The following is a 26,718-nucleotide window of genomic DNA, read 5'->3' on the forward strand; positions in this document are numbered from 1 at the left end:
GCGTCATTACTGAGGCGCGCTGGGTCTCGCATCTCTCACGGAGGAGCGGGAATTTTCTTAGCAATGGTAAAACGCACATCAACCGATCACTTGTTTAGCGTGTAAACACTACATTCAAATTCACCGATCGGAATGAATTCAGTTAGATTGAAACAAGAGGTGTGCATGTAAACAATGAATGGCGACCGCAGAACAAAAAAGCTGAATCCCGTACATTTTGAACGATCTCGCCCGCCGGACAAGTCCAGGAAAAGGAGGATGGTAACCCCTACTTACTCAGCTTTCTCCTACTATTCAGCTTTCTCCACAGAACAAGAGCCTGCTAGCTATGCCAAAGAAAGACAGCTGACACTGTGTACATTCTGTGAGTGAGATCCCACCCTCTATGGGCGGGCTGTAAACATGCGGAACAACGCCATCTACTGGCTGTAGTCTTTAGCCTCTGTCCAGAAAATCCTCCGATGACGCAAAATGACGATTTTTGCGTCATCGGAGGATTTTTTCCAGACAAAAAATACATAAATCTCTTGTCTCAGGGGGATATGAGGGTGGGAAGCATGGTAATTCGAAAATACTACAGGTTTTCTACTAATACAAAGCTTAATGCAAATCCTGAAGTATCCCTTTAAAATGATGTATGCATTTGATGTACAGTAAATAAAATTGACACTAAAACCAAAAAATAAATAAATGATATTTACTTAATTTGGACAATTTTTTCACATTGTGCTCATATCTGATATGATCACAATTATCCCTGCTCTCTTGAAAAATAAATAAATGTATTTTTACATCATACATTAGACAGTCTACAGCTTTTTGCATGCAGAAGCCTTCCATGGCTATAAATTACATTATAATACAGTCCACTTGTAGTAAATAAATTAATAAATTCTCAGGACAGAGCAAGGCACAAGAAAAAGAAAAAAAAACTACTTTATTTCTTTGGAGACCAATCTAGTGGAACGCTAATGGAAAGGACAGCCAGCCATTATCCAATTCTGCGTGAAAAATGAGAAAGATGATTTAGCACTCAGCCTGACTCTGTGAGTAGCCAACTGCTCTGTGTAAACAAAATTACAGTGCGTAATTACAGAATGATCTCGATTATTCTTGAAAAAAAAAAAAAAAAAAAGCTGTTTTATCACAGATTTACAATTAAGTGGGGGAAGTGCTGTGTCTTCTTAGCCATCTCATTGGTTGATTTCCTAATTTTTGCAAAACAATGACAGAACGTTGGGGCAGTGGTATGATGCAAAATGTAATTAGCTTTTGAAATGCTTCAACTGAATGGCAATCTGTCTTGTGAAATTGGAGGCCAGCTGTCTTCTCGTTCTTCAGCCTGCTTTAATGCTCTTGATTTCGGAGCTTCTGTTGATCTCCAACGTGTGTTCACATTAAGTCTACACAACTCACACAAGCGTCATGGTGCTCTCGTGAAAGCGTATTGGAGATTCATATTTTGTAAATAAAGTGGAAAAATGATGTTATTTTTGTGAAAACAAAGCACTTACGTCGCTTTATAAATTTGATGTTAAACCACTGGAGTCACATGGATTACTTTAAAGATGTCTTTACTACCTTTCTTGGCCTTAAAAGTTGTAGTTGCGTAGCTGTCAATGGAGGGACAAAAAGCTCTCAGATATCATTAAAAAGATCTTCATTTGTGTTCTGAAGATGAACAAAAGTCTTATGGGTTTAAAACGACATGAGGGTGAGTAATTAATGACAGTATTTTCATTTTTGGGTGAACTATCCCTTTAATATGAGCACAGAAGTAAACACATCCTGCTATCTTCGGTGGAATAACTCCTTTAGACATGATGGATGTTGTGAGATGAATAATCAATGTCTTATGAATATGATTATTCTGTGGCTTCTTATGGAACTACTTTAATTAGCAAAGCAAAATAACTTGCCATTTGGTGTCTCAAGTTAAGTGATATTAATGTCTTGTTTATAGAAAAATTGGCATCTAAGTTTATTTAAGTTTAACTGACGCCACTGTTGTAGTCAACACCAGCTCCTTCAAATCAAAGTCAAGACCGAGACCAAAACAGAGTCGAGTCCAAGTCATGATCAAGTCCATGACAAGACCAAGACCATAAAATTATGAAGTTGAGGGCCAAGATCAAGAACATAATAATATGGTCTTGCACTCTGACTCAAGGCCAAGTCCATATTTTCATGTTTTCATGTAGTCTGGACCTGAACTCAACTGTCTTCTGGTCTCAGTCTTGACTTGGACTCGAATGAGCTGTTCTCGACTATACTGGTGGACTCATTTCTTTGTAGCTCAATTATACAAATATATTCTGCATTGACCTTTATTTAATTAGAAACTTCCAACAAATATAAATTGGAATTCTGACAGATTCCCATGAATGTGGCAACTGGTACACTCATGCCATAGAAGAAACATTTTGGGCTCCCCAACGAACCAATCAGTGACCAGTTCTTAAAATAAATTATTTTCTCTTAATGTGTAGAACATTTTAACTCTTTCCTCGCCAGCGTTTACTTAAAAAGTAATTTGTGATCATATTCACAAAACTTTCATTCAAAAAAATAAATTCTAGCTTCATTCATTCTTTAACATCAAGACTTTCAGAACTTTCGGATTCGGAACGATTATCAAACCATAGATCAAGTAGTCCATCAACACCCCAAAGCTTCCTTTTCGTGGGTTTGACATTTAATTTGGTAATGCTAGGCAGTTTTGATTTATATACTGTTGAATGTTTGACGATCACGTTCGCTTACTTGTGCATTAACTTTAATGCTCCTGGTTTTTGCAGAGCTTGTTTTTGGATCCAGATATTCTGTACTATTTCAGAAGATGCATAACAGCGCAGGAACAACTTCTTAATGGCGGGTAAGAGTTGTGTCATAAATGACGGAAAATCTCTTTTGGCGGGAAAAGCGTTAATAATCTAATGAACTTTTTCAAGAACCGTTTGTGTAATGGAAAGGTTCCATGGATGTTAAAGGTTCTCCATGGAACTATAGACGCCAAAAAATAACCTTTTCAAGAGTGTATAGGGATAAGACTTACGGATGCACTCCGGCTGTGTCCCGCTCCAGGTGAGGTCAGTCTGGCAGAGACGTGTGGTTGAGCCCTGCAGCAGGTGACCAGGCTGACACTGGAAAGCCACCATACTTCCAACCTACACCAAACACACACACACACACACATCCCATCAGACACTGCGACCAACTCTCTTCTGGAGGCAGATTAATACTTGCAGTTTGTGAACAAGCACTTAACCCCAAATTATGGTCATTCTAAACCCTGCTTTTAACCCCAGGTAAAGGAACGTTTCACAGGGTTAGCACCGCTTTTTACACGGGGGTATGAAACCTTGCTCCGGAGCAGGAATAGTGCTGCTTTTGTGCTGTTAAAACCACATTGCGCCGCCAAACTTGTGCAATATGCCTCATATTCACGTGTGAAACAACACGCATTGTACACAGTCATTTCAGCGTTTGTCAAACGGAGACGGAAAACAAATCATTTGGAGGGAAAAAGTGACCCTTTCATTCTTGCCTTCATTCAGAAAAAAACTGTATTATAGTGCACCATTCGTCCAATCAATGACACTGACACAGAAAATTTGCAAGTAAAGACGTTAACCCAGGGTTTAGGAATGCACAATGTGAAACACCAGCTTTTGAAAACCCAGGATTAATTGAAAACCCTGGGTGAAACGTAAAGCAAGATAACCTAGATAATTTCATTTACCCGGGTTTACACTGACCCTGTTTCAAGTGACAAACCCAAGAGTTTTCACTCCTGAGGACAGACGCTGGAAAAGACTGCAACTACAAAGATGTGGCTTGAAATGTCAGATCCTTCAGGTTTCTTCAGCATCGCCGTACGCCATCTGCTTCCCAGACTCTCTTAAAAGCTAAAGTGGAAGTGTGCTAATGTCGGGTGGATATTCTCATATATGCTACTTACCTACTTTACCTACAGCTCAAGTAATCACTCGTACATGCACTTAGGAGGCCATTGTGACCTCCTTTCCGGGCCACTAGTGATGTAAAGTGCCACTTACTTCCATAATATATGGTAGCGCTCCTCATGCAAACGTGTTCAGCTACTATACGTTATCATCAGCAAGGTCATGGGACAAAAAAGTGTCGCATATATGCCTGAGGGTGTGGGCTGTGCTTTAGGATACATACGAGAGAAGTAAGATATTAACACGTCAAAGAGTGCATAGCATATTAATTGATTAACATGTCCCCGCTCATTGCGAACACAGTTGACGAGCCATAGACACTGCAGCTTATCTGAGGTGTGCCATATCTCCTCTCGCCGACTCCAACATCATTAAGCCCCGGAAAGCAAAAGAGCTTGACTGGCTCCTTTTTCTCCAGGCCAGACAAATGATTTACTGATATTTAGCGGTTTCATGAAGCCTCCGGAAGGCTTGACCTCTGATACTGTAAGGACTTGAATTCGTAATGCCAGCGATGAACACTCTTCCTCAGCAATCTCATTGTTTCTGTTTTTCACATCTCTCTCAGTTCACCCGTCTGTCCTGCACTCCTGACGAAACATAATCAGATTTATTTGCACTCCCAAGAAGTTGATTTTTTTTTTCTCTATTCGAGTGGTTCTCATGTGATATTACATCCATGCATATATTTCACCGCTCCTCAAGACCACGCTTGGAGTGGAAAAGTCTTGAGAGGGCTTATTAATATTTTGTAGTGGATGTGAGGGAATGAAGGGCCTTCACCAAGTAGTTTGTCTGGAGTGGGTTTGAGAAAAGCCATGAATCATTCTTAAGAACGCTTTCATGGAAGGAATAAGGGAAGATATAAATTAATTTGAAGATTAAAGGAATAGTTCACCTAACATTTTTAATGTAATTCAAACCCCAGTATTAATTTCTTTCTTCAGTTGTCACATGCCTGTCCTGTCTTGTTATTTTGGGTCATGTGCTCATGTCATTGTCTGATCCCTCCCATTTGTTATCTGATTATTGTTTGAGTTCTTCCACCTGTTCCCTCCTGATTAGTTTCCCTTTATAAGTCCCCTCTTGTTTGCAGTCTGTGTCGGTTTGTTGTCTAATGTTTCCTGTTCCCCGTGATCCTCTTGAAAGTTTATGTTCTGTTCTGTTTTGGTTTTGTATTTATTAAGTTATGTTTTCCCCCTCATGGGTTTTGTTTTGTGTTTAGTGTTTCTTTTGTAATAAATATTAATAATTCCTGCACTTGAGTCCTCGGACCTTTTTGCACTCATTCCTACCGTGACATCAGTGAAACACAAAACCTTGGGAAAGTGGTCCATCATGCTCGATATTCAATGTCATCAGAAGCTGTAGCTTCAGGTTGGAATGACATACGAGTTAGTAAATGATCACAAAATGTTACATTTTTCAATTAACTATTTCTATTTAAGCAGTGGATCTCAACCAAATGATTTTAAAATAAAGACAAAACAAGCATTTAAAAAATCCCAAAAATCTTATTTTAAGTCACCATCTCAACAATGGTTTTCTTTGAAGAATTATAAAAGTGTGATTACTATACTTGGAAAAGTCATATACATTAAAGTCGGCATGAAATCAAATTTGACAAATCTTCTTCTTATATGTAATATTGTAGTGTTTATTATAAATGATTTATCTGTGTACTTCATTATTTTTTTAAAATTCATGTACCCTTATGATCTTTAATCAAATACATTACCCTTCCCTCCCCCCTCGAAACGACCTCTCTTCTCTTTTGGTCACGTGCCATGGCGAAAGGGTGAGGCCAGAGCCGATGAGGGTGCGGCTATCGAGAGGCTCTCGAGGGTGAACTTGACTGATAACAGAGAATGTCTAATAAGGCTGATAACTTGACTTGACTCATCTTGGTTCGCGGGAATAATAAAATAAAATAAAAAATCCTTCATGGGAGGGTAACGGTGGGGAGTCCGGTGGAGAGAAATCCTCCACAACTGAACGTAAACTGACATTCAAATCTGCCTCGATTTTGTTTGCAACGCCAAACCTCCAACGATCCAATCAATTCCCCGAAGGACGAAATCAAGCCCCGCCCTACATTTTTTTCTAATTTCAGAAGCCGTTTCACTCGGATATGCGTCACAACAAGGAAAAAATTACAATCTCAACTTCCGTTTCATGCCGACTTTAACAAATTCTTGAGCTTATTTTTTAATCAATATAGATCATTCTAGTTATGGCAAGCTCTGAAATCATAAAATATCAGGTAGAAATTGTGAGTTTCCTTTTCCAGTAATTATCAAATATCTGGAAAAGTCATGGGGCGTTTGAATATTGTTGTGGACAATAGAGCAACAAAAATACAACAAAAGACTAAAAATATCTAATACTATTTAATATAATATAATAATAGTGAAAGTTCAACTGAAAAAATAGCATAGTTTGGTTAATAGTTCTTAAATTATCCATTTCAGAAGAGTATTTGGTTATTCCTAGTGTTCATTTCTTAGTGTTTTGGTTTGTCCCTCTTTGGCTTTCATGAGAGCAACACTCAAGCTGACATGAACCATGAACATTGAACTCTGACATGAACCATGAACATTGAACTCTGACATGAGCCATGAACATTGAACTCTGACACAATGTTTTCTATTATACATGTGGTCGTCCTGCTACCTTAAAGCCAAAGGTCCTGTTGAGAGAGCCATAGCGGGGCGTCCCAGGGTTCTCACAGGTAGTGCGAGTTGGCTCTGGGGAAAGAAAGGGAGAAGAAAAACAAAACAAATGAACATCCAGTCACATTCTTCTTCTCAATATCTTCTTATCAGCCACAGGAGGCAGTTTCTTTCTCACCACCATAACGGCATTTCATCTCTCATAAATACGTGCAACATAGCCCTTCCTGAGCCCAGACGCATCGCTCAAAGCAGTGCTAGGGCTTATGGTGATTGTTATGGGCCTGTGTGTTTATGTAAGTGCTGCAGCAGTGTCGTAACAGCGGTGTTTTATGGAGACTCAGCAGGGGGCAGTGTTGCTGCAGAAGTGCATCTGCTCCCACACAGATGTGCTGCTCTGTAATTGGGATGTAGAGCACATTTTGAGCTGACGCAGAGACCCTTGATTCAATGCAGGCGTGCAAATGACAGGACAACCTGCGAGGCTTACACAACCAACCCCTTTTCCATGCCGTTTTTTTGTGTGTGTGGGGCTTCTAATACCGAGTCAGCACAGAGAAAATATATGACTGCATTGCCATATGGAGAAAAGAGTTGCAGACGGTGCTCGTGTTGCTTTGATTTTGAAAGGAGAGCTGACTAGGAGGCCAAATAGGATTAAGTAAAAACTACTACATGCACATGGGACGTGTTCACATCTGCATCCACATCCATATGGAAGTTTTGAAAGTCTGATTATTACCACCATTGAAAAGATATCTGGGAATGGAGGTACTCAGATGAAAATTGCATTTGCCCTTCAATAAAACATTGGCTGAATGGTACAATTGATAAATTTGGTTTCTAAATGTCTCTGATTGTTTCATGCTCTTGGCCGCCAAACACACTGAGGTCAGCACAAACTGAGTTCAATGTTTTCTGAAGATGAGGTCATGTCACACAGCCTGTTCATGTCACCGTTTGCCTGCGTCTACCAACTGATGGATGAATCTGTGCTAGAGTTTGGACGCAGAGCCCTTGACATCAACAACAAAAGATATGGAAAATGTTTTCTCTAACTTAAAAAAACCCCCGATTTATTCCATGCACAATTTCAAGGTTAGTTCAATTACATTATTTGCATTTAACCAAACTAGACTACATGTGGTTTTTATTTCAGTAATTCCAGAAGTACCAAGTGGAAACTGGGAACAGCCAATATGATTCATTCTATAAGCATTGGTATGGGTAAGAGCACTTAATTTCTTTTTCATGGTGTGTTTGATGCTGTATGAGGCCATAATAACACTCCATTGAAACTACTAAATGATTACACCTGCTTTGGGGCCATGGCTGACATCTTCTGTCGGCGCAATACACTAAATGCTTAAAAACGCCAATCAGAGCTCATCCAAATCTCCTGCTGGCTGTTCACAGCTCCTCAATAATGGCCTCACAGAGTTGGGACCATTTATTCAATTACTTGCTCAATTAAAAACAATTATCAATGTATTTATTGATGTTAGAAGGACTCCCTCATGAATGCAGAAACTGAGGGGTTTAATCAGATAAACACTGTACGTAGGGGGACAGTGAGAGGAGTCTTTGTTAATGAGATGTGGAGAAATTGATGTAGCTGTAATACAGTCATCATACACAGGGAAAGAGACGGAAAAGTGAAAAAGGATATGAGGTATGTATACATAAATAGAACTAATTCACATGACTCCTTATTTGCCCCCTAAAGCAGCTTTACAGAGATTAGGGCCTTTATATGAAACCCTGGGAGGAACAAAGACTCGAAACTCCCATAGCCCACAATGTGCTGGGAACTTTAAGGAATTTCAACTAGTTCAACTACAGTCAAGCTAGCCATTAAAAAGGGTTAGACACACTGAAAGTTAATAACTAAAAAGTTAACTCAATCGATAAGGGAATACTATCAGATTATAATATAAGTTAACCTGCAATCACAGCATTTATATGGCACAAAACAGTAAAGATCTAAATCTGGGTGACAGGATTATGCTGAATATTATTTTACAATAAATACATCCAAGTCAAAAAAAGTGCCAAACAACAGCATTAACTGGTAAAGTGTTAGTTAATTGTTAAAGTCTGCATAACATGTGAATTCAGCCTATTTTGAATTGATCTTATAAAATATTATACCTCAATCTTCCGTTCAGATGTTGCTGGTGACATATTCTACAATTTAGTCTGCTTAAACCCCGCTCCTTTATTAAGATCAACATCCAATCAACACGTGATGGATAGAACCAAGTACTTGGCCTACATTTGTTTCTGTCACATTACCAAAAAAGATCTATCGCTACTTCCATTTCATCAGAACTTAAACTTAAAAAAGTAAACAAAGCGACTTTGATTAATATTGATTATTGATTAATACTTCACAGTAATATTTCCCAATAAGTTTAAATTAATTAACATTACTAGGTCATTATACATACATTTTTTTTTTAATGAACAATGAATTGTTCATTGTTGATTGATGTTTGTTCAGAATACATTAATGTGGTATTCAGCACACCTGGAGGTCATGGGAATCAAGGACAATAACTTCACAACAGCTCCCATTGCCGACTGTCAAGAAATAAGTTTGCCAAGTTGACGTTTCTCATGCAATAAAGTTTTCCCTGACCTCAGTCCCACACTTTATTCTCTCCACTCGTCTGCCAACAGTTCCCACATCCCTTGTTCTGAGGACACTAAAAAGAGTGGCTTTGTTCTTCCCCACCATAATTGTCAATACAACATCAGGCGGGCTTGGAGCAGCGCTGACCTGGGCTGTGGGAGGGCATCGATTTCTTTGGAGAAGCTGTTACTAAATACAAAAAAGACCAAAATAGCTTTTCGTTGTGGGTGGAAATCATAACACCCAGCTGGAGCTACTGGAAAGTGTTAATTGGGGCAAAACTTAAAATTCTGACCACCTAGCTTAAATTTCCAGACTTTCGCTGAACTGAACCGTAAAACATTAACGAGACAAAGGACTTCAAGGGGAACTTTTAAAATAGCTTTTGTTTTTGGGCTCTACTAGAATAGGTTTACATGCTTGAATGCTCCAAAAAATGATTATTTTCCACATATTCTCCATTGTTGCGGCTCCTCTCTTCCCAGTCTGTCAGTAACGCTCTGTTTAGTTCCTGTCTCTATGAAGCCCCTCCTTCTGAAAAGTACAATGTGCTACAATGTGTCCAGGCCCCGCCCCTTTATTCTGCATATGAATTATTTAAATGAGGAATATCATGTTTGTTCCCGGAAGAAAACTCAAGACTACAATGGAGGCGTTTCAGGGAGTTCAGAAACAGTGACACTGATATAGAGAATAACTAATTTTGCTTTGTAACTTTGCAGAGCTTTTTCATTCTCAAACAGCAACATTGAACGTTGAAAACGTTGAGCGTAAAAAAGCTTCATAGGAGCCCTTTAATTGGCCGTAATTGCTTCTCGCTTAGCAGAGTTGGATGTGGCGGCCAGCTGGCTTTTTATTTGGTTTTAAAATTATTAGGTTTTGATATACATATAACAATTATCATGGCAGTCCGTTTCAGTGGGAATTCAACATATGGTTTAAACATGCAAACTGTATCAGCATAATTGATTTACCTATACAGCGAGGCTGGGATCCACTCCAGGTGCCATCAGCCTGGCAAAAGCGTGTCGTGCTTCCCACTGGGATGTAGGGAGCCATGCAGATAAATGACACCTCGGACTGGAAGATGAAACTGCGGCCTTCCCTCGAGCCAAAAGCAGGGATTCCAGGATCTCCACAGAACTTTGCTATTATCACAGAAATCATAAAGAAACACATTCAGCTAAATCATCCTCAAATGGTTAGTTATGAATGATGCTGAAAGATGCATGTACACTGTTAGAAAGAAAAAGTTCTATATAGAACTTTTTATGGGTTTCCATCATGGAATCATTTCATGGATTTAGTTTTAATTTTCATTAAACTATTAATTAAACAGCTCGTAAACATACTTTATCACTAGAAAAATTTTAAATAACCTATTAAACATGAAAGTGTTACACAATCATTTAAGACATTTCTACTTATATAGAACCAGTGTGGCATAAAGGGTTCTTTATAAAAAAAAAAAAGAGTATAGTATAGAAATCGAAAATAATATAATATAGATAATATAGATATAGATAATATAGAAATTGAAACTTTTTTTATGCATGTTTTATTATGTTACATCTTGGGTAGTGTCACATCTACCACTTCCCAGAAAGAAATGTATGAATATTGAAATTGTGAATAAGAATTTATAAAATTGCATTGAGAAAATGTGCATACTGTGTACAGTTTACTTTACTGTTCGGTAAGATTTGTTAATGTTCTTGAAAAAAAAAAAAAATTAACTTGATCAATAAATAAATAAATACAGTAAAAATTGTAATATTGTGAAATATTATTACAATTTAAAATAACTGTTTTAATATATTTTAAAATGTAATTTATTCCTGTGGTCAAAGCTGAATTTTCAGCATCATTACGCCAGTCTTCAGTGACACATGATCCTTCAGAAATCACTCTAATATGCTGATATTTGCATATGTCTGACATTCTCATATTTGATGCTCAAGAAACATTTCTGATTATTATCAATATTGAAACGGCTGTTCTGGAAACCATGATATTTTTTTTTTAGGATTCTTTGATGAACAGAAAGTTCAAAAGATAAGCATTTATGTGAAATATAATATTTTGTAAGATTATGTCTTTGTCACTTTTGACCTTGCTAAATCATACTGACCCCAACATTTTGAACAGTAGTGTATATATTATATACTGCAGGAATAGTGAGAATAGTATGTGAGTATGCTATTCTGAGAAAAGCCGCAGAATACTGTGGGAAATCCCAAGCCCACGAAGAGCGTTATCTGTGACTCTGTCACTGTCAGGCAAACAATGAGTCTGAGGGAAAATCAATCGCATGCTTGACGTCACCAACTGACTGAGCCATCATAAATATGCTGGTCAGACTACTGTGCCTGAGATCGTACACTACAAACTTGACTTTTCTTCATGAATTATAGATATCCTGTCAAGATATAAAATAAAAGTGGAAAAGAAAGAGAAGGAAAAAATCTGAATCACAAAGTCAGAGGCACACTTTCTTTCTCAAGCAAAAGTTTGCCTGCTTTTGTGAGGGCTAAAACAAGGGTACCTTTGTGATAACTAGGCTTTTTAAACTTTAAATTCTCATACCAGTTTCTTCATCTCAGATGTTCAAAGCATCACACGGCATTGGATGTGCTGAGACAGAACTGATATCCCAAGCCACCCCATGCTGAGCCCACCGTGTCTGGTGCCCTCAATATTGCTATCTAGTAATCCAGCGGATGTAATGTCAATTTTTTGACCTATATGTACTCATTCAATGATGCACCACTCAATCAATCAAATCTGATCATTAATTCCATGCCAACAGCAAGTATATAAGGTGCATTTTTTGTGAAATGCTGCCATGCATAGGGTTGCAAAGACCCACAGGGAGGAAGCAGTCAGTTTGATTAATATTAATATAGTACAGTACTCACGCAGGCACTGAGGCACCTCGCCACTCCATGTCCCGTTGCCCACACAGGTGAGGATGGCAGGGAAGGAGAGCTCGTATCCCGGGGAGCAGCTGTAACTCACGCTGGTGCCCCACTCGAAGTCCCGGCCCTCCAGGAGCCCGTTTGAGATGGGCACAGGGGATGTGCAGGTCACGGCTGAACGGACACATTAAACAGAGGACAGTTCAGCAACTCACACTTAACAATCACGTTTGTCAGGGATGATCCACGGCTAGCTGTGCATTTAACGATTTTAATGCATGACGTGGAGGCACAGAACCACCTGACGTGAAGCGGAGTGCATTCAAATCATTTAATGCACAGCAAGCCGTGGATATCCCGCTTATACCATGGTCAATTGCCGGCATTGTGTTTGCAACACAATATTTGATCGGAATGTTAAATATGACGGTTGTTTTCATTAGTTACGGATCTTTAAATCCAGCATTCAGCCGCTTTAAATCTCGCTTTAAATATATTTGCTTTGATTTCCTGTAAAAATGTCTAAACACCCTTAAAATACAACAAATGGGCCTGTTTTTTCCTTTTCAACAAATGTTCAGTGAAAGGAAGTGTTTAACCTTCAGAATACACTGATTTTTAGCCTCAGGAGGGCAAACTAAATATTATATGAGCTTCTTTATTTTCTGTTCAGTTTATATGAGGTTTGCAACCTTGTTACCAAAATTGGAGGAATAAATACAGTTTAAAAGCCTATTTGATGCGATTCATTTCTAGCAATAAACATAAAAACTCTCCATGGGGAGAGTTTGGGACCAAATGTGGTTTGTAGTTAACTTTATTTTCATTAAATGAAAGAAAAATATTTGTTTGAGTATTTTTCACGATGGGTAACAATGGCTAACAGGGTTGAATGTATACAATTTTTACTTTTGTTGGTAACACTTTATTTCGATAGTACACTTTAGACATTCTAACTTTGCAACTACATATCATTAGAGTATTCGTAGACTGTATGCTTAATATCTGCTAAGACTTTATTTTGTTGGTCCCCCAACAGATATTCTGCTGACTATAAGTAACTTGGCAACTACAAGTCGATTTATTATACTAACCCGAACCCTAACCAGTCTACTAATACTCTAATGACAGTTAGTTGACATGTAGTTGCAAAGTTACTTATAGTTAGTAGAATGTCTAGTAGTAGAATTGTTTCTGCCATGCTTTTTAAACGGTCCAAATGATGTTACTTAAAAATATTACATACAATTATTAATATAAAAATATAAATTATACATAAGACATAGATATTAAATATATGTATCAATAATTCAATCAGTGATTCTTTAATACTATATTTGAAGATTTATAAAATAATTGATATTTAATTATACGGAGTATTAATAAAACATTTAACTTGTATAATTTTGTATAATATTTTACAACTTGTTTTAAAATTTTGCTTTTCATGTAAATCCACTTTATTTGAGATATTTTTATTGGAAAACAAGACAAAGACATGGATTAAGAACAGCATTTCATGCAATGCACATTAAATAACTCTATTATTTGTCAAATCTAGCACAAACCTGCAATAGAAAAGTAGAATTTTCTCAGAGAAGAAGCGACAACAATACGTCTAAAGAAGCGTTAACTACCGCTGTACTAGCAGGTTCAGTTATGGTAGAGAGATGAATTGCTTCTGCGAACACTATTGAAGGCTCTGAATGCTATATCTGTCTTAGAGGCCACATCTTTTCCAATAACTGCCCGCACAACTCTGGGAGCTAAGTCCTCTACCCCGGTTATCAGTCCTCAGGTACCACACGAGCTTTTAAAATCAATCACACTCCACCAGACAGGAAGCCAATGCCTTGCTCAATCGGGCACTCATGATGACACATGGAGCAACACCCAATACAGCACTCTTTATACCATGGTAAAGTTCCAGCCAGACTGCAATTACTGTCTGCAAAAACAATACATTTGACCGCTTCTTTATGAGCTGACTGTGTTGTCTTTGCTTGACTCATGTGATCCAACCAATGTTGTATTATTAATCAGAATCAGTGTTGGCATCCTTTTAAAAGGCATGGCTCCTAAGCTAATGAATATTTCATATATACTGTCTACAACTAAAGAAAAGAGACAGAAGGGACGCACACACGCTCAATGTCAGGATCCTTCCCACACCTGAAGCGTTTGACATAGGTGGGAGTGGTTCTTTTTTTGAGCAAACTCACTTTAGCAAGCATATTAATGAGACAGAATATCAGAGGAGTTTAGACCGAGGATATGAAGTTCAAGGCTCCTCAGATATGTATGCACAACATGTCCTTTAAGAGAAGGAGGAGGTCGCTGCCTTCAGGAATAAATGAGACATCTGTGTCTATCTAAATGAGCTTAGCAAAATGGCATTCGAGGCCAGGGCACTGGTGAGGAGGATCAAACAAATGCAACGTCCAAACCTGAAATTCAATTTCATATCACTTGATATATTCAGTACTAGTTCATCTCTTGGCAGTAGGAAGATGACAGGAGTCATTTGTGAAATTAATTACAAAAAATGCAAGGGCTCATAGGTCAAAGCTGATTATAATAATGGGAACAACACAGCGCTTAAGGGCTGAGCGCTCAGTCTGTGTCTGCGTACGATTGTCATTTGTCAAACAGCATGATCGGTTGATAAAACATGAATGTTTAGCGTTGGTTGTGGCGCAATCGCACGAGGAAAGATGACTTACAAGGGTGCATAAACATTCATCCCCACATTTCAAACAAGACATCCATCACAACAGCGAAGACACAAAGCTGGAAGACCTCAACTCGCTCTAGAAGGAGCATCTGTGCATCGAACGCTCTGGGCGGTTCAGGCCAGATGTGCAGAGATATATCAGTGAGAGAGTAATCTTAAACAATAAAGCTATTTGGCTTTACTTGGCAGAGAAAATGCTGGAGTAATGTGTTAATCTTGGGACCACAAAGGAGAATTTAGGGAACACTTCACTAGAAGGTTCAATTTGTTAACATGCATTGAGTATCAGCATACAACAATGAACCTAATCTAAATTAATAAACACTGTCAATGTTAATTTGTAAATATACTATTGTTCGTTGTTAATTTACATTTGTGTAAAGTCCATTAAATCTTTTCTAAATCTTTCTCTAAAACTGTTGCTGTTTGGAGGAAACCTCGGATCTCCATTTTTTTTCTCTTAATCATTATTATTGGTCACACTTTACGCGTGTCTGTGGGTTTTGCAAAAATGTAACCAATTTACAGACCAGGCTTAAACTAGTCCCAGACTAAAATGCATGTTTGAGCTGTGTTAACTGAAAGCAACTTGTACTGACATTTCTTAAAATATGTCAATGCCATTGTTTTGTCTCACAATGCACACCAGTAATCTTTTTTTCTAAGGCACTTTATAAAAACGACTTAAATGTCCGAACTGAACTAACCCTGGCTTAATCTAAACCTTGTCTGTGAAACCAGGCCTTACAGTATTAAAAAGAGCTTGTGATTAAACCTCATAACTCTATTGGATCCTCAAACTGTCAGTCAAACCTCATAACTCTATCATGAATGAAGTGTTGAATATGTTTGGTCCTCAATAAAAAGGTATTAGAAATATAGCACATAAAATAGTATATGTATAAATGAACACATACCAGATTAACCTACACTCTTAAAAATGCTGGGTTGTTTCAACCCATGTTTGGGTCAAATATGAACAAATCCAACTATTGGTTACATTTTTTATGTCCTTTTTTGCCCATATTTGACCCAAATATGGATTGAAACAACCCAGCATTTTTTTAGAGTGCAGAGATGATATTTAGATTTTTTTTTTGTTTTGCAAAAAATGAAAGTTAATGGGGTCCAAAGTTGTTTTGGACCCATTGGCTTTGATTAAATGGACAACACCAGTTGAGACAACCTTCAGAATATCTTATATGTTCTACAGAAATGACGATTAAAAAAATGACAGAATTGCACCATTCCTTAAAACAAAGCTGTAAAAGCCATATATATATATATATATATATATATATATATATATATATATATATATATATTCAATATATATTCAATGTTCATTGTTATCACTTGATACCTAACTGTAAAGTGTCATCAGAATTTATTACAACTGTTATTTTTATTATGTCCAGTGAAGTTTAAATCAAGTTTTACCTTTACAGAAAGGCACAGGTGCGTTCCAGGTACCGTTTCCGGTACAGGTGATGGTGGAGAAACTCTCGCTTTCCATCGTGTATCCGGGCTGGCACATAAAAGTGATGTTTTGTCCGATGGTAAAGTCCTCCCCATATCTCACCCCATTGGCCGGCACTCCGGGGTCTCCGCAGTTGATCACTGAAAATTACAGATCAGAATTATGATGTTTATAGCCCAACATAAACTACTATGTTTAGTACAATGTGCTAATAGTCTCTATGTGAGCTAAAAGTCTGGGAAATGTACAATGTGCCACACAACAGCACTGTAGATCTTTATTCAATATTTCATACGACTCATCAGATGGCAATCATAGCTTTTTGTGGCAATGTGATTGAAGCTATTGAAACAAACCTTGGGGAGCCACGTTCACAAATCATCTTTAACAACTCATTTACGCTACAGCGATCTTTAGGACCCCTGGCTTTTTTATTTCAAATGATAGATCTTGCTATTATGTAAAGAAATCGATAGTAGCACGCAAGCACGGCTCCCTTCCCACCGACGTCCCCGAGGTGCAACTTCAAATCAATTCCACAGATCTTTTACAATTATCATTCCTTCCAATGGATAAATAAGAGGTGGTTGGATAGGAATGATGCGAGAAAGAATGTGGCGCCACTGGAATTCAGACGAAACAAATTTGTAGTTTTGCACTGACAAAACCTCGCTCGATCAGTGCATTTATTTAATTATTTCCCGGATGCAACATCTTAATTTCCTCTATTGATTTATGGTGAACCATTACTTATTTGTCACCCTTGAGTTGCCATACGTTTTGTGTCTTTTGGAAAAGGACGGAAAATGATGCTTTGTAAAATCCATCAGCGGCCTCGCACATAAACATGTCAGCTGATGGTGAGAAATGGCTAACGCTAAATGCTAATGTGACTCCTCCCTTGGACACAGCCATGTATCACCGCTTTCGGCCCACTCAATAAACACATGTAGAGCCGCATCAATCAGAGCTGGTTTGGTGCACCTCCCATATATTCCCAGTCTACAGTACGCAGGGAATACGCCCATCTTTAAGGGTGAGAGCATTAAGCGATGTGATTATGGATGATAATGGCAACTTACCAAGACACATTACGCAGGTTAAGCTGTTTTATTGTGTTGTGTGGCTCTTCATCATTCCTCAAACAACTATTACTACTATGATGTGTGAGCGTTACATCACTCACAAATCGAAATGAAATAGATTGAAATGATACAAAATGTGATCCCAAAATGTGAGTAAAACTATGAATTGCCATATCATTTAAGATGAAAAACAGTACAAGGACATTCCAAAAAGTTCCTGGATGACATCACATATGATAATATTTTATATACTATAAAGAATTTTTGTTGTTTCTTATTTTGTTGCTATCAGTAATGTACATAAGATGTTTTGGGTTGCATTTTCTGTTATTTAGTTTTATTATGTATTATAGATTGGTTCGTTAACATTATATCACTAGATGAAACATAGTTATAAGTTGTAATTGTAAATTCAACAGTATATATGCATTGCTTTCTTAACGCACAGTAACATATATATATATATATATATATATATATATATATATATATATATATATATATATATATATATATTACAGTGCATTAAGAAAGCAAATAGGGTCAATTTTGATTCATATTAACTTTAGCAGGCACTCTCTAAAACATTGGTTAAATAACACATCTGTAATAATAAGCCTAATCAATGTAAAGAAGAGTTTTTTAACTGCCAATAATTTTGCTACGTTGCATTGTTTTCCTGCATTGCAAGTCCCTCATTGACTCCTTTTATTTTATAACCCACATATTGTACAAAAAGGTTGTTTCGGCACATTGAAATGTGAAAAAATGAATAAACATAAGGTGGAAACGGATTATGGCATTTGAACGAACAGGGTTTGTGACTAAATTGAGGACTCTAGTTCTGCATTGCGATTTTGAAATATTGAAATAATTGATTCATGTATCTACCAGAGGCAGATGATGAATTATTCTGACCTGTTCATCTTCCTCCCTTTAACAAAAGAACATCTCAGAGAAACCTGATCCAGCAATCCCACCAATTATGACCCAATTCTTCCACAAAATGCACTTATCTGAAAACTTTCTAATCTTCCATATTCAAATGAGCACTAGTAACTCCCATGGAGGTGCCTGAATGAAGCTTTCATGAAGTTGGTCGCATGAACTTTTCTCTATCATTCAAGGTCTGTTACCATGATGATATATTTTTAGTACAGCTTTACACAAATGAATCCCACAAGCACATCTGCCACATCACCTCAATTATAGCCTGGAATGAAGAGCTACTGAGGCCATTTTGGCTTATTGGAAAACAAAGTGTAAAGTGTTGGACTCACAGGTGCAGTTGGGTGCAGTGCCAGACCAGGTGCCGTTAGCTTGGCATTGCCGTGTGGTAGAGCCGCTCAGCAAGTAGCCGTCCATACACGAATAGATGACCGAGTGTGAAAAGGTGGTGCCGTCGAGTCTGTAAACCCGTCCGTTACTGGGAGTCCCAGGGTTACCACACTGCACCGCTATAGTATTTCAGAAACACAAATGTATGAAGAGTTATGAAGAGCTGTTCACACATGTAGGCCTACCTTATTGTCCTATTATCTCTTGTTTACTGTACTGTGACCTTTTACATTATTTTAAATCACTCTGACCCAGAATCAAATGCTTTTATATACTGAAGGAGCAATTCATTTATTTTTTCTATGAGATATAATCATTTAAATGATGGCCATCCTAAAACTTTGTTTATGAGTAAATGATTTCTGAAGGTTCTCAACTGAAATCATAGACATTGTCAAAATGTTCGATATTATGTGACAGAATCAGGAGTTAGAGGACAATTTTTCTTTTTTGGGGGAAATACATAAATACTTTCATTTAGCAAAGACATTTAGCAAAGATGCATTAGATTGATCAAAAGTGACAGTTTATAATGTTACAAAAGATTTCTGATTCAATTAAATGCTGCTCTTTTGAACTTCCTATTAATCAAATATTATTAAATAAACTGTTTTCATCATTGATGTTTCTTGAGCAGCAAAATCAGCATATTACACTGATTTCTGAAGGATCATGTGACACTGAAGACTGGAAAAATGATGCTGAAAATTCAGCTTTTTAATAAATTGCGGTACATTTTAAAATATAATAGAAAAAAAATATTTTAGATATGAATAATTTTTCACAATATGAATGTACTGATCAAATAAATGCAGTCTTGATGAGCTTTAGAGACTTTCAAAAACATCTCAACATCTTACAAAAATAAGACATTCATCTATAATGCATTTTCACTTTCATAAATTGTGCTTCTACATAAACAGCTTTTAAAAAGCGACTTAAAAATATCACATGCAGTACATACCCCTAGTGTCTTGCTCAGCCTAGTATCGTTGTGTCTCAGATGGCACACACAGTCTGGTCGATACATATTGCTCACAAAAACTGTCAAAGTAAGTGGTTCTTGGCAAGAATAAGTGGCAATGTGCACCGGACCAAACCATAAGCTGTTCAGTCAAAGGTCTGGCTACACAAGTCTATGTGCTTTCTAATTATAATAGCATGAAGTTATCAGCAACTGAATCTAATTACAATTTATTGAGAAGTAGTCCGTTATGTGTAATACTGTATATACTCTGTGAGTAGCTTGCTTTCCCCACACTGCATTTGATATATCTTTTATGGACATCTGATGGGAAGAAAGTGATGGTTTAAAGGAACAGAGATCATTTGACCATGTAATGACTATGATAAGGGACAGCGGCTATAACAGAATGAGGTATTAGCGTCTGCAAGGCTTAAATGAGTGGGGATGAAGTTTGAAGATATGGTGTGACAGGCCTGTAGATCATACCCGGAGCGTGGCACCGAGACAATGAAATGAACAAAAGAGAGCCGCGGAGATGCTGTTTGAGTGAATTAACCGGTGGAAAACCCATTAAACCGCCAAGCCGAAGTGCTTCTCCTGCAATGGAGGGACTCAGGCTTCCTTTCAGGATTGAATCATCTCTCTGTGCAGTTGTTAAAATGACAGCGCTTGCGGTACACCTCCATGCCCGGGAACTTCCGCACTCGATTTGTCTTTTGCGATGACACGCTGACCATTGTGATTCCCACAGGGCTTGTGCCTTCACGGCATGAGGGACGGATAACAGCGCGACACCTTCCCCCTCAATTAGTCAGTGTTCCTGTGTCCCGGTGCCAATTGCCGTCTCTCAAAAATGATTCCCGCACAATGGCTTGGGTCATGTCAACTATATTTTCAGTGGGAGCCCTGGGAGAAACACCATTAGTCAGGTCTTGGAGCAAGAAAACAAGATGGTGCATCATGTTTCCTAAAGAAAACACTGGCTGCCTGCCCCGGGAAGTGCCTGGTCATCTTTCATTTGTGCTGTAGACTTTACAGCCTCGGGGAAAATGTGGCTTTATTACGTGGTGTGGGACTCTGACAACTGTACAACTGTAACGGGCCCAAATAAAACACCAGGTAACAATATGGACGGTGATATATTATTTAGCGGGTAGTTGATTTTATTGTTTGTCACTGATAAATGACTTTTGGGACTATTTTATGGTATAGCAAAGACAAGTCTTGCTTCCAGGGGGTTGGATGGATGCAATATCATTATTGAAATGAACAGGAAGGTTCAGCACTTAAGAAATAAAAAAGGCAAAGCTTGTTAAAGGGTTTAATAAGGTCCACTATTAGATCAGAAACAATGAGAAGGTCACGCTTTCCATCTTTTACTTCCAAAACAACTCTCAGTTGCTGATGAGAATGTCTTTTCATATAGTGGTTATGCATAAATCTTTACTATAGCAACCAGAGCCCACCAGTCATTGAGATCTTTTTATAAAGTAGGAATTACATAAAATGTTGAACAAGTCAACAATATGTGAAATTGAAAATGAATGAAAGATGTGATCTATCTATCTATCTATCTATCTATCTATCTATCTATCTATCTATCTATCTATCTATCTATCTATCTATCTATCTATCTATCTATCTATCTATCTATCTATCTATCTATCTATCTATCTATCTATCTATCTATCTATCTATCTATCCATCCATCCATCCATCCATCCATCCATCCATCCATCCATCCATCCATCCATCCATCCATCCATCCATCCATCCATCCATCCATCTAGTGCTGCTTCATATTTTTGTGGAAACTGATACATTTGCCAAAATTCTTTGATGAATAGAAAGTTCAAAAGAACAGCATTTATTTGAAACAGAAATCTTTTGTAATATTATAAGCAAAGCCGATATTTAGTCTGACCTGAAACTTCAGAACGGTAGTGTATAAAATAATTTGTTTGAAAAATTATTTCACCGGAATACAATGGCTACGTTTGAATGGCCATCAAATGAAAGTATGATCAAAATTTGAGATTTTTTTTTGACATACCATAACATCCCAGATCTGAACAAATGGATTTCATCACATGCAAAATGACAGTCAGCTCTAAATATCGGCTTTGACAACCAAACCATATTTGTGTGCAGTTTGTACAAAGCCTTAGATCAACCGGTGACTTGTGAAAACTTCTGACTAGCTTTGGGCTGAGATGTCCTGTTCACCCGCTGAAGTCAGAAGAGAGTGTGTTTAGTGTGAGTGGGAGTTGGGTAGATTCGGAGATGCTGCAGGCGCTTACGTTTGCAGGACGGTTGAGAACCGGACCACGTGCCGTTGGGGAAACACATCCTTTCCGCCGAGCCAAAAAGCTCGTATCCCAGCGAGCAGCTGAAGTGCACTTTACTGCGAATCCGAAAGTCACTCTCATCTCTGCTGCCGTGGGACGGTGTGCCTGGGTCACCGCATGTCCCCGATGAATCACCTTCAGAGACAAAAAGAAGAGGTGAGGGTCATTACAACTATTTCGTAAATGTTCATATCCCTGTGTGTATATGGCATTATATTGGATAAAAACTCATAATTTTATAGACAGAGGCTGCATTAGTTAGTATTCTTTTATCCCAATATCACCATTAAGTGAACATATAGCGTGAATTTTAAATATAAAATTCCTTGTTACACCTGAAATTGGATGTTTTTGTCATGTGATTTAATGCATTATAATTTGTAAAGGCATGTTCAATTAATAGATATGTATTATAGTGTATTATAACAAGACCATACAATGCATCATAAGATGCATTACAAAGCATAATTAATGCATTATAAATACTTTTATAATGCATTATAAATAAAGGCTTTAAGTAAAGTGTTACCGAAATACTTAAAAATCAACATGATTGTGTTTTTAAGTTTGTTACCTAAAATATTATAAATGTTGTATGTTGTGCTGCTTTGTAGTTTTCAGGATTTTAGCATTCTTTCGTAGTAGAATTTTTTTTGGTAACAATGTGAAAATGTCTTTACTGTCACTTTTGATCAATTCAATACATCCTGAATAAATTTATTAATTTCCTTAAAAAATGTAATGACCCCAAATTTTTAAACTGTAGTGTATGTACTGTAAATACTGATTTGATGGTTGTAAAATAAATAGATAGATAGATAGAAAGATAGATCGACAGACAATAGATGGATGGATGGATGGATTGATAAAAAGATAGATAGAAAGAACAACAGACAATAGATAGATTATAGATAGATAGATAGAAAGATAGATAGAAAGAACGACAGATAATAGATAGATAGATAGATAGATAGATAGATAGATAAATAGATAGATGAGAGATAGAACAACAGACAGATGATGGATGGCTGGATGGAATGGAATGGATGGATAGATGGATGGATGGATGATAGACGATAGATAGATAGATAGAACGACAGAACAAAGTTATTTTAAGTAACAAAAGATACCGCATTACAGTGAATGAAACTGAATGAAATAGGAAAATATGAGGCAGAAAGAAGAAATAAATCAAGAATTTGCGTCAAGTGTAAAGAAACGTACCATTTTAACCTATTCTACTGTCAAACGAATAAAAAAGGATGACTAGTCCTTCGCCTGTTCTGCGGCCTCTCTCAGGATGTAATCTGGGAGGAGGACAGCTTTTTTCCTCATGCACTCAAGGCTTTGCTACAGCTCTCTGGAAATTGATATTCCTGATTGATTCCTGCAGCATCCATATATCTGAGCTCAGGGCCCTGCAGCCTTGCACCTCACCTGAACCTGCGCTCCATTCATCATCAGCACACACACACACACACACCTGCACACGCACATACTGTAGGGCTTTTGAATAATATAGCCACACCAAATATAGAAAGTGATCGGTTGTGATTGTGTCACGTCGCACAGCAGTTTCACATTCTGCGTGCACAGACAAATATCTCGCCGCTGGAAAGCTGATTAGGACACAGTGCTAGAAACCATGACTTATCGCTGAAACCACAAGAGCTAAAATAGATCCGAGGCAAGTTGTACCAGCTGTGTGCAACTTGGCTTAGTTCTGGCGTAAGTTACAATTCACACACTACTGAGTATTTGAGCATTGCACAATTATATCAATACATAAAATAAATACTTACCGAAAGCCTCTGAACATGATGGCAGACTCATTCAATTAAATCAAAGACCTCATGTCTTACCTGACAAGACCTCACTCATATATACATGGCATATACAGTCAAACTAAAAATTATTCAGACACAATATATCATTTTTAATATTTTTTTTATAGTGGGTGCAGGACATTATAGTTAATTTATGCAAGTTAGGATAGTCCTGCTGCTATATACAGTACTGTGCAAAAGTCTTAGGCATGTTAATATCCCCCCCCCAAAAAAAATGGTTGTAAGTCAGTTATTTCTATCTTTTGCTGTAGTGTGTCAGTAGGAAATATCAGTTTACCTTCCAAACATTCTTTTTGCCATTAATTGTAATAATCCAGAATTCCAAAATTCCAAAATTCTTTTTGCCATTAATTGTAATAATCCAGTGAGATTTGTGATGGTGAGATCAGGTATGATCTGATCTCACCATCATCGAGTCCGTCTGTGATTACATGAAGAAACAGAAGAAACTGAGACAGACTAAATCCAGAAGAACTGCGGGAACGTCTCCGAGACGCTTGAAGAAACCTTCCTGCAAAGCTACAGCACTGTGAAAAGTACTGGCACTTGTGTTAAAATGCTGTAAAGTGAGAATGCTTTCAAAAATAAAATCACAAATTGAATTTATTTATGATTTAACTTCTATTAACTAATTCAAATCAATATATGGTGTAACGACCCTTTGCGTTTAAAACGGCTTTTGTCCAGGTACACTTGCGCATAGTTCTTCAGGTAGCTTTGCAGGAAGGTTTCTTCAAGCGTCTCGGAGACGTTCCCGCAGTTCTTCTGGATTTAGTCTGTCTATTAACATGCCTTAGGCAGAACATGCCTAAGACTTTTGCACAGTAGTGTATATATATATATATTCAGAGAGCACTAGTTTGAACTTTATGTCCCAAAGACCTTCATTTGATGCAACCCTTCCAACAGCCTAAAAGCAAACATAAAATACTTAATATAAAACTCCCCTCTCATATCAGGTCAGCCAACATCTAAAACAACCCATGTCAAAGGAACCGGCCGGCTCCATAAACAAGTAATGATTTATTTAAGAACAGGCAGCTGTATATATATATATATATAAAAAAAAAGCCCAGATGTAATTCATCAGTGTGGCTGGGGAGTATAGGCAGGGCTAGTGGCGGGCGGCCCACGGGACAGATTAAAATGACTGCTATTAAAGGACTGCAGGATGTTCCTCTTACTTATTAATACGTCAGCGAGCCGCTTGAACAGGCTCTTCTGCTGAAGGACCAGTGGTTGACCCTTGCATGACTGGCAGGTTTTAATTCCGCAGACTTATAAATCGCACACATGTGCCATGCGTCACACAGTGGGACCCGCGGCCAGACCGACGTGATGCATGGTGACATCGAGTTAAGTGAGGAAGCGGGAACCCCATCGGTCACGCTTGCATAGACTGGTCGGGTATTCAACTACTTCAATGTGTTGTGACAGTGACATGTACTCTTCTTGGGGCGTGATGCAACGGCCGGCTCTTATTGGTAAACTCTTTCCGAGTAAATGCACGTTGGTAAATTTCCTGGGAGGTCTACGTGTGCTTGTATGTCGCTGCGTGTTTTTATGTCATGTTCAGTCTTTGTCTTTCTTGCTGGTGGCAGAGGACGAGAGGAGCGAGAGCCGGGAGGTGTGTGTGTGTTTGGACTCTCTGTCAGCGAGAGAGTGCTGACCAAGCATCACACTTCAAGGGCAGACGGAGGGGACTGCTGTATTAGCCGTCCCGCTGGAGCTCTTCCACTTATCCAACAGCAGCTCCGTAGACACGCCAGGAGAGGGTATATGTCCATTTGCATGTCACAAGATGATGTACAGCCACTTCGGATCAAAAGAAGTCACTGAAAACATGCAGTTCACACTTCGATGCAACACTTCTGACAGATGACTGACACTATAGTAAATGTCATCTTTCTGCGCCCACAAGCCTCGAGTGAGGAATTAAACATGGATTATTGATCAGTTGCATCTTTGGTGGCTTTTAGCAGTCAGGTTTGATTTTTCACTTCTGGTCAAATATGCTTTTGGACAACAGATATGAAACAGAAGAACTGACTGAGCCATAGCCTAGCATTTAAAGTTAGTTCACCCAAAAATGAAATTTACTCACCCTCATGTCACTCCAAACCTGGATGACCTTCTTTCTTCTGTGGAACACAAAAGATGATATTTTGTCATTATTTTGTCCATATAATGAAAGTCCATGGTGTCCAATGTTGACATTATATGGACAAAAACAGCTGAAGAAGCCTTCAAAATATCTTCTTTTGTGTTCTGCAGAACACAAAATCTTCATGTTTGGGTGAAAATGGCCTTTCAAGCACACATTCTCCACACTCAAGCAGGACACACAGATCCAACATCTCATTCTTCCCATAATTCCCTGTCCTGTCTCTACAATTTCGGTCAAAGAAATGGCAAAAAAGTCCACTTAAGTCACTTCCCTTCTACCACAATAATCAGGCATATGTTACAAAGTAAAGTATGCAATATTTTCTATACTTAAAAAGTTTTTTTGATTTATTTTCTCTTATCTTACTTTAAAGGTGCACTGGTAACACTTTTCAATAAGATCCCATTAGTTAACATTAGTTAATGGATTAACTAACATTAACTAACAATGGGCCTCATTCATCAATATCTTCCTAAGAATTTTCTTAACTTTGTACTTAATAAACTTCCTTAGAAAAGTCAACGTCGGATTCATGACATGTTCTCAAACGACAGAATTGTTC

At 37.9% G+C, this 26,718-nt stretch overlaps 1 protein-coding gene across 1 annotated transcript in view; it reads right to left on the reverse strand.

Moving 5' to 3' along the window:
- Window positions 1-26,718, reverse strand: part of csmd3b (CUB and Sushi multiple domains 3b) — a 455,685-nt gene that overhangs the window by 10,776 nt on the left and 418,191 nt on the right. The window contains exons 56-62 of the mRNA XM_081376961.1: window positions 22,095-22,277; window positions 18,770-18,946; window positions 16,365-16,544; window positions 12,191-12,364; window positions 10,247-10,420; window positions 6,639-6,712; window positions 3,056-3,167 (exon numbers count right to left, since the gene is read on the reverse strand). Coding sequence (XP_081233087.1) covers window positions 3,056-3,167; window positions 6,639-6,712; window positions 10,247-10,420; window positions 12,191-12,364; window positions 16,365-16,544; window positions 18,770-18,946; window positions 22,095-22,277 — 1,074 coding nt within the window. The remainder of the gene's footprint in view (window positions 1-3,055; window positions 3,168-6,638; window positions 6,713-10,246; window positions 10,421-12,190; window positions 12,365-16,364; window positions 16,545-18,769; window positions 18,947-22,094; window positions 22,278-26,718) is intronic.

The sequence above is a fragment of the Scardinius erythrophthalmus genome (genome assembly GCF_964197995.2).
Source record: "Scardinius erythrophthalmus genome assembly, chromosome: 10".
NCBI classification, from domain to species: Eukaryota; Metazoa; Chordata; class Actinopteri; order Cypriniformes; family Leuciscidae; genus Scardinius; species Scardinius erythrophthalmus.